Source organism: Xiphophorus maculatus, chromosome 12, assembly GCF_002775205.1.
Source record: "Xiphophorus maculatus strain JP 163 A chromosome 12, X_maculatus-5.0-male, whole genome shotgun sequence".
In the NCBI taxonomy this organism is placed as follows: domain Eukaryota; kingdom Metazoa; phylum Chordata; class Actinopteri; order Cyprinodontiformes; family Poeciliidae; genus Xiphophorus; species Xiphophorus maculatus.
Genome location: NC_036454.1, coordinates 27,615,355 through 27,628,535, shown reverse-complemented (window position 1 = coordinate 27,628,535; position 13,181 = coordinate 27,615,355). Strand labels below are relative to the sequence as shown.

Below are 13,181 nucleotides of genomic sequence, written 5' to 3'. Positions count from 1 at the left end.
CAGCAGCATCTAAGGTATGTTAGTTCACAGAAAACATCGAAAAGTGTAAAAAAGTTATATATATATATATATATATATATATATATATATATATATATATATATATATATATATATATATATATATATATATATATATAACTTTTCGTTTTACACTACTAATAATAATTTATAACCCGGAGAGTTGGCCCGTCAGGCGAGGCTTGCAAACTGATTTTCAGTTGACTTAATGCCAGTCCACATGTGCAAAAACTGATAGCACCCAAAAGGACTTGCAGCTCTTTTGTGTTGCCTCAAGGGGTTGAATATCAATGCGTACCTCACTTTTCAGACCTTTTCTCTAAACTGTATAATTTAGCACTTGACGTTTTGGGGATGGAATGTGACAAAATTGGAGAGGGGTGGGGGAAAAAAAAAAAAAGTTGATGTGAAAGTTCTGCCCTTTAACAGAAGGAGATAACACCGTGTCAGTTTTAAATATGCGACATTTAGATGAGAGCCGCATCTACGAACGCGTGCAAGGGCGGTTGCATACTGGTCAGATTTAAGTCGCGGTGTGTGGAAAGCGTTCTCACCTCACGTCACCTATCAGCTCGCATCTTCACGCACGTTTTCACAGTTCACTAAGTGGGAACCGCTGCCGAGTGGAAGCGTTTGTTTCCTGTTTCTCTCTCTCTCTCTCTCTCTCTCTCTCTCTCTCTCTCTCTCTCTCTCTCTCTCTCTCTCTCTCTCTCTCTCTCTCTCTCTCTCTTTTTCCCCTTCGAGTGTGCGCGTGTGTGTGTGTGCGCGCGCGCGCTTCTCCTCCAGTCAGCCCAACACGGTTCCTGAATATTCATGATAGTGGCTCTAAACGTCAGGACGCAGCGGCGGCTCGTCCTCCTTGTCAGAGAGGCTGGGAGAGAGAAGAGGAGGGACAGCATGCCACATCGCTCGGCTGCGTTTCTCCCACCGACGCTGAGCGACGGCTTGTGCGATTAAGCGCAAATCTGCCCTCAACCCGTCTCCAGGCTGCGGCGGCAGCTCGGCGAGGCTCGGCGCTGCGATGAACTGACGGGAGGAGAGAAGCAGCAAAGCAAGGGAGTGATAGAGAAACACCGCCTTCTTCTCTTCTCTAATTTATTTATTTATCTTTAAAAAAAAAAAAAAAAAAAAAAAAGCGAGCTCGTATTTACTGGACGCACCTTGGGTTCGTATCTTGAGAGCGGGAGAGGTGGGGAGGGGGGTGTGGGGAAATCGAGCGACCGCCGAAAAGGAAAGACGGTGACTGCGAGGAAATGCTTCGGGACAAGCGGCCATAAGCAGAGAGGAAGGGAGAGGGAGAGTTACCTGCACGATGAAGGAGACACGTCGGGGTTAAACGGAGCTGGCGACTTCCCACGTTGCGGGGGAAGAGATGTTTTGCAACTGTCGTCCGCTGTTTGGAGGGGATATGCCTCCCCTGGCGTCAGCATTCGCTTGTATGTCGTAGTGTTTGGGGGAGCTGAGCACGTAAAGCTGTCCCCGTTGAAGCCCATAAACATAATAATAACAATAATAAGCGTCGTACTCCGGCTTGAGCAACCATTTCTTTCTTTTTCCTTTTTATATTTTTTAATTTTTTTTTGCCCTCGGTCTTGAACTTCCATGACTCCGAGCGCAGCCTCCTGAGCTGTCCGCGGTGCTGAATGAACCAGCCGGCGCCGAAGCCTCCGCCACGCCGGGACAACCGCCGGGCTTGACTGGGTCGGCCTGACCAGTGTTCCCGCCCTCACCCCCCTTTCAGTTGTTTTTTTTTTTTTTTTTCATGGCTGTGGCACGCAAAATCAAAACTTTGCTGACCGTCAACATCCTGGTGTTCGTGGGGATCATCCTGTTCTCGGTGTACTGCAGGATCCAGGACCGATCCGAGGAGCTCATCCAGCTGGGGCGCCTCTCCGACCAGAGGCTTAGAGCCAGGAATGGCAAAGTTTCCAACTTGGTGGACAGGCAGTCAATTCTTCAGCGACTGGAGAGGCTGGAGGATGTGGTGTACAACCAGCTAAACGGTAGGACGTGGCTTTAAAAAGCCGAGAAGTGTTTTAACTTGAAATGGGTGAAATGACTAAACATGAATAAAAGGGACAGTCAAAAAACTAGGATATCACATTTCTTCTTTTTATTAAGAAACGTTCACATATTGATGCTTAATCTAATTTTTTTTTTTTTAGAGAAAGTGATTTAATTGCATTTAGGCAGAAAAAAAATTCTTACAAAAACTACTTTCTATCTGAGGATCCTACAGAGAAAGTCTTGGGCTGAAATAATTTCAGTGACGCGCTTCATGCAGTCAGATAGCAATACCTGACATCTGTCTGATCCAAATTTTCTCAGCTGATTTTTTTTTTTTTTTTTGTTTTTAAACTGATGATCTCACATTTTTCTCAAGCTCCTTTTTAAATTCCATGTTAGTTCATGGTGGAATCCATGCTGCAGCAACACATTCCCAAACTATGGCAGTTCTAGCTCTGTGCATCACGCTGGTTTGAGATCATGTTCCTAGAATGCCGTTTCTAGTGTTTGAAATATTAAAAGATCAACCCATCTTGTCTTAATAATAGTTTTACATGAGTCCCGGTTTTTGTCTGCCTTTTTTTTTGTGTGTGGAAAATGTAGTCTAGCCTTCATGTTTTCCTTATGGTGCAGCTGTTCTCTCCCATTGAAGTTAAACGTATGCTCTCTCTTTCTGAATGTAAATGCGTGTTATAAAATGGAACAGCAGCGACGCTTGCTCGGACAGCCGGATTCGGGCATGTCGGCAGCTGCTTTGGATGTCCTCCTCTTGCAAAACGACTTTCAGTAAAGAATCAGAATGACTGATTTGAAATTCTTTTGAGACCTATTGTAGGTCTCCCTGAGGTGCAGCAGCTTATCTGAATCATAAGCTGCTGCAATTTTGCTTCTGAATGCTCTAGACAATTCTCTTTTTCTTATGTTTTGTACTGACCATGGTGTTCACTGCTAGAAACACCGACCTTTTATAACCAGGAAAAGTCCTTCAAAACGCTGAGGAATGTTGTCGTAATGTGTCTAATTTGAGACACTTTAAGTGGGTATGCATATAGGGATGTTGCATTTTACACTTTTTGTAATTTATTTGTGCTGCTTGAATTTCTCAGTATTGCTATGATTGATGTTAAACTTTTGTATATCCAAATACAAAAGAAAAACAGCCTTCATATTATTTACACCACTGTATAGCCTATCTTGTCAACACAAGCTTGCAGTCTCATAAATTTGCCTCTATGTGGACCACAACTCATGGATCTGTGTTTTATTTTGTAATCTTGCGGCCTCAATTTTATTTTTGTGAAACAATGAAAAATAATTGGTTTCCCACATGAAACTGCATTAACCGGTTTGGTGAGTTTTGGCTAGTTTCCTATTAAGAGGCTAATGAAGCAAGGCTCTCCACTAGAGTGTGATGCCGTCTGTGTGTGCTGTCCGTTCAGACTTTACTGGACTATATTCTTTTAACAGCCTTCCCAGTAAATGACTTGTTGTAAAGTTCACAGTGACTGTAAGTGTTTGTGTCGGCAATTGTGTGCACATTAGATATTTAAATAACAGACGTCAACATGCCAGCAGCATCACCTCCAAATAATTTTCACCAAGCGATTTGCCTTGGTGGTGTCAGTCTTTGGTTTGGTCACTTCAGCAGTGCTGCTTTCTATAAAATCATATTTTATTTGACAATAACCCCTTTACATCTATAATCTTCCAGTCAGAAGACTGGTTTGGACATATCCCTTGATCTTTTCCATATGTTGTCATGGTAATATTTACTATGGTAGGGAGACGTAAAAAAAGCTCCAAAAACTGAAGTAGAGCTAAAATGATTAAAAATGTTTTACAGTTTTAAAAAAATTTAAATCTGCTTTGCGTTTGTGTTTTTCACTGCCATTAGCTACTAGTCTTTACTTATCAAAAGGAGCAGTAATTTTTGTTGCCTAGTTTTCTTGGGAGAAAAGCACAAGCGGAGTCAGACTGTATTCAGAGCGTCCGTGGACATCAGTTGTCAAACCTCGCTATTAGGATTCTGGCCCAGACTTTGACTAGGGCATTCTAACTTATAAATAAACCTTTATCCTAACTAGGCTTGCAAAATGTTAGGTAAATGTGTAATTGCAATACTCCTAATTATGATTCTAAACATATTTTTTGACTTGTTTTCTTTAAAATTGCTCAATTTTCCCATCCTCTCTGAGCTTTAGCATCTCAACCACTAAGGACAACCACCATATTTGGGCACTAAGGCTGGTTACACTCCTTCCACCATATATTTATAGAATTTTATTTTGCATTGTTTAGCAAAATATTGCATCAAAGCAGTCCTTTGTGATTGCAGTAACGCATAGACTGATATTACAATAAATATTATAATTAGATACATTGATTGAAAATATTTCATTGTATCTCTGGATATACCTTCGGCATCATGGTCCTACTAGATGGTAAACCTCTGTCTGTTCTGAAACCATGTACTTTCTTGTTCCTTCTATTTTACCATTGGGAGCAACTTTATGTTTGTTTATCAATGAAAGGCAAAAAAACACACAAGTTTGTTGTAATAAAATCTTAACAGACATAAGAGGTTTTAACACTTTAACACTGTGTAAACAATCCAGCCTGAATATCAAGACCACTACTGGCAGGTAAAGTGTAGTTTATTGCATCTGCTGTGTTTGTGGGGGCATCTTTTTGTGATTCTATAGGGAAATCCTTTATGATAGTATTTAAGTAACTTTAACACTTAGGATATATCTCATGTGCTGACCCAGTTTTAATTTTCTTAGTAAATCAATTAATGGTTTAGCCGTAACTAATCAAAGTGTAAAAACAGTGTAGAACAATACATTATCTTCAAATGTACTCTTTTGTGTTATATTGAGAAAACGTACATGCCTGTCGGGGAGGGTGGCACGAATAGTTTTTCATTCTGTCTTCTGTGCATCCCGCTGTTGAGATGAAAGAAACTATCTCTTATTGAATAAAGTATTTTTTTTCTCTCACTCTCCACAGAACAAGTAAAATATTCTTAATTTCGACTCGTACGGCGCCGTTTTATTACATTACATCACGCTCGGATCCAGCAGCGTTGCTGATGGAAGACTGATTCACTGATTAAAAGAAGAAGTGAGACGGCAAATTGCAGACGTTTCAAAAGTATATTCCAGCTAAAATGTGTCATTTCAGACACTCGCTAACTCTGTTAAGCTGTAGCAGGCGTGTTTAGTTTGTAAAACTTTAAGCACCTATATAAAGACAAAAATATTCTCTGACTTATTACTTGCTGGTCAGTTAGTCTGAATAATATAGTCAGTAAATATCACGAAGTCTGAGTGCATGCAATGCAGGAATATGATCAAATATTGTTTGACAATATAAACAATATATTGTTTAATCTCTTCTAATACTGTGTCTAATAACAATTTGAAATCTAGAGATGGCATTGAAACAGTTTCAGAAAATATATTTGGTACTTTAAGCTATTACTGTGTGGCAACTATACATAATACATATATTAATTCTATAATTAGAGGTAACATGTAATCAACTGATTGGACAACAACAGAAAACCAGAATTAAACAAAACTATAAGAGAGACATCTTGTTTCAAGCTGTTTACATTGAGCCTCTTGTCCCCATTTTTATTTTCATGAACTCCACTTATGGCGATGAAAATCATTTTATTCCACTTTAAATGTTTCAGCAGTAAGAACTGTTAGACATTTCCATTTATGAAAGTCTGCTCCCATGTTTCCTTTACTAAAACAGATATTAAAGCTAGCATTGAAATGCATTTCCTTGGCTTTTTAGGGTACTTAAAAAGCTCTTACAATGGCTGCTGGAGAAACGACGCAATTAAACCAAAACTAAACAACCCGTTGTTTTGTTTTCACAGAGTGAAGGTTTCGCGTATCTCAAAGTTGGAAAGAATTTTTAATAAGTGAAATGTTACAGTTTAGGTTAGACTGTGCTGTTTTGTCTTTTAGTGCTTAATTTTGAAGAGGTGCAAGTGTCAGAAGTTTTGAAATGTTTTTGATTCTGTTTTCATGAGCAGAATAAAGGTTTTATACATCAGAAACTTTGTTCTAAGCTATCTCAGTTCAGTGCAGAGTAGAGAAATTTACAGAAAAGTGAAATAGGCCTTTACTTCAGCACAGAAGCCGGTTCTGACCTTTTACATTGTTGGCAGCATCTGTAACAAATTCATGGCATTTTTAAAATGCAGCATTTTGTGGGACTAGATTTTATTTTGTTTTAATATGGTGAGATCTTGTAACATCTCCGTCTTTAAACTTGTGCATATTCACCAGGTTAGAAAATATTTTCAATTCAATGCTATAATGCAATACATACCATATTGTCCAAAATGTATTTTGATAAAAAAAACATTCATCATACTCCAAAAACCTTTTGATAGGGAAGAAATTATATAAAAATATAGATTTAAAATTGGGCATGATTTTAGTTTACCACACCTGTATGTCATTCAACAATAGCTGCCAAAAATGTTACATCCAAATAAAAATAGATTCTTGGAACATGGTAAAACCTAATGTATGACAGAGGAGAAAGGTTGCAGCTTAGTTGTTGAAGTTGCAGTATCTCATCAGCTTAGATAGTTTCACATTGGTCCGTTTTTATTCTTAGTCTGTTTGATTCACATTTACAAAGTGCAAATGCAGGCTTTTCTGGCCTTGATCCTGTTATAATGCTGGAGCTTCTGCACATTTTTGAGGGTCAGTCTGTCTTTTTGAGCTATGCTTAGCTTCTGGCATACAGCCAGCAGCGTTAGGCTCTCAAACCGAACGTTGAATCCTCTCATTCACTCAGATGTATGTGAAGATGATGCAAGTGAACAGTGAGGTAAAACACCCAGTGGGCTTAGAACAGGGGTGTCAAACTCATTTTGGCTTTGGGCCAAATCAAAATCATGAATGCTCTTAAAGGGATGGATGTGCCAGAATATCCTGATAAAACCTGATCACAAATTGTTAAAATGTCAATGTTGGTTTGCGATCCAAAATCAGACAAAGTCCAGTCGTTATAGAGCTCTAAAACCTTTCTTTATATCAGTTCTTTGCACATTACACTACCATTTTCACACTGACAAACATTCCAAACAAGAGGGAGCCACCCCTCTGATTCAAACCACTTGGCTTTTAAAGCATGGCCAGGACTAATTAAGGGGCGGAGGCAACAATTACATTTCCAGGTAAACAAAAGAACAAACATTTGTGCTAAACAATATTCCTAAACAAATATTCACAGAATTACAACTAACAATTTAACACAAACAAAAATAAGCTGGGACCAAACAAAAAATAAAACAAACATCTCTCTTCCTTCTCAGACAATGGACCTTCCCAGTAAGGTAAATTGGAAACACCAGGTCCTAGGCATCACTGCTCATGGGCGCGCCTCCATGGCAACACATGACCTCAAAGAAAAGAGAGGATGATCAAAACAAAATATTAAATAAAGCAACAATACAGGAAGCACAAAAAACAACACCTGTTGAGGGGGATAAATCCCTCACAGTCAATGAATTCTTAAAATTAAATAATATTACTTAACATCTTTTCAGTCCCTCGAGGATTTTGTGATTCTTTTTGTGATTAAAAAAAAAAAAAAAAAAAATCAAAGTAGTTGTGGTACTAATTCAAAAAATATTTAATATATTTGCGATATTTATTTATGACGGTAAATGCAACTTTTTATCACTTGCTGTATAGATCATGGACTATAATTTGACATCGATTAAGGCAGAGGCAGCTGTGTAGTGCAGTCAAGAAAGTTTTTGAGAATTTTTGAGAAAAATCTGACTGATATAATTTGACAGTAAACAGATGAAAACTGCATTGATTTGATTGATAACATAATATTCAAGCAGACTAGAATTTACTGGTCTAGAATTTAGAGGACCACATAAAAAGCCATGGTGGGCCAGATTTGACCCACGGACCCTGAGTTTGAGTTTGACACACGTGGCTTAGAGGAAAGAAATAAACACAACTTTTAAAAAAAAATTTTTAAATCCGTTTCTGTTTCTTCTTATGGTATTATAGAAATGAATGTAAAACTTTCATTTTTGTCCATTCTTGACCGGTCCAAAAAGTCAGCTTTAATTATTTTCAGGTTCCAGGTCCCACGTGTGACACAGTTAAGTTGTTTGTGCCTCAAAAATGAAGATTACAAAGGAGGAGAAACAAACACGAAAAAAGGAGAACCGCTTCCACAATTGCCGCATTGCCGTTGTCGCTCGAATATTTGCGTTCGAACGCAGCAGATTGAAAGCATTTCTGATGCTGAAGTGGCTCCAATAAAGCCTTCCAGATATTTGATATACATTTGATGAATTAGATCTACTCTGAATCATTTCACTCCGTTTCAGGCTGTTAGGCTCAATTTCAAACCGATTTTTAACATAACAAACTGCTGAACTTTATTCTTCAAACAAATTAAGACGTTCAGCGTGACTCCGACAAATTTTGATTTACCGTCTGCAAACAGTCTCTCTGTGAAATGTAGGTCTCGAAAGGAGAACTGCAATTCAGTTGCAATTTATCTCGAACAGAGCCAAGGGTGTGTGGAAACATTTGCTAGCTGTCGCCTTTCTCCATGATTTGTTTTGAACTCTTTAATGGCATACTTAATCACGTCCTCATAGTGCAGGTCAACAGCCTCCTTTTTTTTTTCTTCTTTTTTTCCCCCCCGCCTAACTTGTGCAGAGACCACAAATTGTATTCTCCTGCTGTAGGGAATAACTACACTAAGAGGGAGACTCATTGTGCAAATAACTATTACCATGTCCACCAGCAATACGAGGTAATTGCCCATTTCCTTCGTTGTTTATGGCCTACCAATGACATGCCATCGGAGCAGCAGCAGGGACCAATTAGATTTGGAGGACAATAAACAAGTCGGAGAATTCCTCTTTTACGGTTTGCCTGGTAGATGGTCACCAGTCTCCCAACAAGTAAACAGCGAAGCCTTTTCAGCCGCCCGTTCTGCACAAAAATGAGCGATAAGAGGGTTATCAGCAACGCCGCTTTACTGTTGATGCCATCAGCCTCGGAATAATCAGACGAAGGGGGGTTTTAGGCTTGTTAGCAAGCTTAATATGAAGCAGTGTTTGACCCCAGGCGTTGCATTAAGATCTGTAAATGCCGCTTCTCTTTCGCTCACCTTCTGGGGGTCTAGTGAGTGCAAAGGTCCTAAACGAACCCGTACGCACATGTGTGGAATGACGCCGAAAGCAATTATTCTCGAGACGGCGATGTCCATTTCGCTGCATTGCCTTTCAGCTCGAGTGGATTAAGCCTGACGATGGTAGACCGAATGTGCTTTTTCCTTTTCCATTTTCTCTCGAAGATATTTCTCTCCAGCAGTTATTGGTATGATGTTTATTATCGCAGTCGGTATGTAGGAACCCGGCGTTCAGTTTTATCTACTCAAACAAGAAAAAAAATTGTGAATGTTGACAGAAATAGTGAAGAGGGAAGAGGAGATGGGTTCATAAGCAATTTGTTTTTGCAGTTTGGTAAGAATTCGATAGATGGTCCGTATTATGCAGTTCTCCAACAATTGTTCTCTACTATTTTTGGAAAATTAAAAAAAAAAATTTTTTTGTATTACTACAGTAAGGTCAGACTAATTCAGCACCACAACAATAAAACTCAATAAGAGCAGGAATTGCTGCAGTCTTCAGTTTTTACTAGTAATCTAGTATATACTGTCTTTTGTGAGATACTGGTTCTTTAACAGGGCCGGTTCTAGCCATTTAGGTGCCTTAAGCATAAATGCTTTGAAAAACCCCCAAAATCCAGAAATCCTGAAAGTCTTCAGAACATCTTCACATTAAGTTACATGTCATTTTATATGAACCCACTTTAACACTGCTGTTCAGCATAAGTCACTTTTGTGTAGGACAAACATAACAGGCTAAATGTAGGATTATTTTCTCATGATTTTGTTGCTTTTGTATTTCCCATTTCTCATGTTTTCTTAGTTTGCTCAAGGAAGTTCAGTGTTGCTTTAGTAGTGAATAACTTCTATTTTTTCGTCTACATCAGTAAAATAATTCCAGAGGTTCTTTCTACTTCCGTCTCTCTCGACCACGACAGACCGTTGCTCACTGCCACTCTCAAATTGTGCACAAACAGCGCAGAGTAGGAGGAAATACGGACGGCAGGGGGAGAGAGAGAGAGTACAAGTGACACATGAACATCATCTTGCTGTGTCTTCTTTTCACTTGTCCGTCTCCTGCTGTTCCTGTCTTTTCAAAGGGAATAATACGCCACTTTTGTGTTATATCTGCTTAACATGTTCAGCACAATATTTGGCCTTTTTTTTGGTGTCCCCTGCGGGCAATCTGTGCCCTTTGCGTGGTGCTCGATCAGTGTGAATCTCTTCTTTATCGTGGTGGCAGTAGCATATTTGGGTCAGGGATGCTGCATGGAGGAACCTCGGTGTAGAAAAGCTATTTTATCGATGGTGTATGGCTCACAACTGATTCCAGAAAGTCAATGTCATCGTTCATGACTTCACCTTCTGTTTGCTGATTGGCCCGGTAGGAAATGTACCGCAAAGAAAACAAGTGAAGGGGAGAAACCCTAGACTCTGCTGTAAGCAAAAAAAAAAAAATTATTGCGAAGTTGCACAGGAAGGCAATGGCCAGGCTAGTAGGGACATAAACTGTCCTCCAAATTATGAATTGGCTGGTTGATTAAACAAAGTAGAGTTGTTGTTTTTTTTTTTATTCTGTCTCTCTGTCTAGGGAAATGGATTTGCGGATGGAAGTAGCATAATGGGAGGATGGCTGGATGCTGCAGTGGCTGATTGCTTCAGGGTAGTCTTAGTCTAGTTCAGAGGGGATCTACATAATATGAGCTCATATTGTATAAACCTTGCTGTTTATCGCCAGCTCTCCCAGCATGCAGGTGGTCAGTATCGATTCGTTCAGTTTAATAAAAAATTTATCTATGGCTGTCTTGTTTCAGCAGGAGAATACAAATCCCTGACTTTCCTTTCCACTGTCCACCATTTTCTCCAGTCACTCACTCACATAGAAACGCAATGAAATAAAGCTCTGTCAATCCGGACATTGCTCTTGGGTTCGCCGTCTGACCAGCGGCGGGTGCGTCGTCTTTCTTTTTATTTTTGATATAGGCTGTTGTCCCACAGCTCACGGTCACACTGAGGCTTCTGTCATCAGCCACGCATGTCACTGCCATTCGTCTCCCGGCGCGTAGGCGCTGACGGGGATGGAGGCCACAGAGGCTCAGCTGCAGCACCAGATATACGTCTTATCTATGACGCACAATTATGACAAAGAAACCAAGGCTGTTTATATATGCCAAACCCGCTGGAGCAAAAAAAAAAAACAAAAAAAAAAAAGCAGGATGAGAGAGGGGGGTAAATGTCACATTCACTGTCTTCCACGCTAGAGTAGATCTAGAGTAGATCTGGGTGACGCGCATCTCCGTGTGCCTATATATTGTGTAGCGTGCGACTGCGCCGTGATTCCCGATGACATGAAATGTATTCCAATAAAGATATGCAGATGAGCAGCCGGTTGATAACATAGCTTCAAAAACAGATTAAAATCAGTTTTGCTCAGACTTGGAGGGGTGCGGGAGAATAAAGTTAATGAATTCAGCGACTCACCTGACAATCAGCAGGTGGCCTCAGAGAATAAGGCTTGTTATTGATGGAGCGAGTCTTTCTGTTATGCATGCTGCTGGCTTGGGGACGTGCTACGATTGCATACAGCTGATGGTAAGATTCAGTAGCAGAGGGGCATGTGCTCATATCGATGCCAGTAGACTTTCAATGAAGAATCCAAATACCACTGTAATCGAGTAAAATAAATAATTTGTCTTTGTATTTTCGCATTCTAACTGAACAACAACATATTTTAACAACCTGTGTTGCGGCTGTAAATACATGTTCAAAATTTGTTTAAACACAATTGTTATATTATTATTATTATTATTATTATTATTATTATTATTATTATTATTATTATACTAAACAATGTATGTTTTTAATACATTTGCATTAATGAACCAGGTGTATCTTTAATAAACAAACAAAATGCTCCATTTTTATTGTTCTGATCAGATTTTAAACCTAAAAATACTATTGTGACAGGTTTTTTGTTTCAAATTTTTTATAATTGTAGGTACTTTTTTCCAACATAAATATTTATTGACCTTGAGAGTCATTGACATTCATTACATTTTTTTCTTTCACATTGCAACTACACATTTTTATTGGTATTCTATGTTATAGACTATCAGAGAAGTAAAGCACTAAATTGTGAAAGTTATACATGGTCTTCAAAATGTTTAGCAAACAAAAAAGTGTTGTGTACATTCTGCTTTCACCTCTCTTTTGCTGTTAAACAAAATCCAATCCCACCAACTGTCTTTGCAGACTTGGTCTTGAATTGAAACGTAATCTTAACCTCAATCTTTTACAGACGTTTGTAAAAGAGTTCAAAACTAGCAGCATCACGAAGACAAAGGGCCACAGCAGATGGGCCAAGGAGAGTTTCAAAGAAGTTTAAACTAGGACTAGGTTATAAAGTTGAATCTTAAGCTTTGAACAGTTCATAAAGCTTTGTGGATGGAAAGAATATGACACAGCTGAAAATCTATCTACAGCAAACATGGAGGAGAAGAATTGATTATTTTTTTTTTAGATGAAACCAAAGTGAACCTTTTCACCTATGTAGAACATGCTTTTTGGGGAGTAAAACCAGCACTGCTCATCATCCACATTATAATCCGTCATCCACAGTGAAACATGGTGGTGGCTATGTCATGCTGTGGGGATGCTTCTCTTCAGCAACCCAGGTGGCGGGAAGATGGATGGGGCTAAACTTAGGTTAATGTTAGAAAAGAAAAGGTCAGGCGTGAGATTTGAGACAGAGCTTCACCTTCCTACTAAGCATAAAGCCAGAGTTTAGGGAATCAAAAGCTAGAACGGCCCAGTCAAAGTCCAGACCTGATGGATACCTTCACTAAGAGCAAGTAAAATACCTGTGATACAAAGACAAAAGATGTTGAATACATACACACCAGATTTCTTTTAGATTTTTACTCTACTTCCCAATTTTTAACTCCTTTGTGCTGCTCCGTCTCATAAAATCCA

At 39.2% G+C, this 13,181-nt stretch overlaps 1 protein-coding gene across 1 annotated transcript in view; it reads left to right on the top strand.

The window, feature by feature from the left end:
• The first annotated feature begins 831 nt into the window (after nucleotides 1-831).
• The window catches only part of galnt9 (polypeptide N-acetylgalactosaminyltransferase 9), a 119,503-nt gene continuing 107,153 nt past the window's right edge, over nucleotides 832-13,181 (top strand). The window contains exon 1 of the mRNA XM_023343840.1: nucleotides 832-2,023. Within this exon, the coding sequence (XP_023199608.1) occupies nucleotides 1,783-2,023 (241 nt within the window). The 5' untranslated portion in view covers nucleotides 832-1,782. The remainder of the gene's footprint in view (nucleotides 2,024-13,181) is intronic.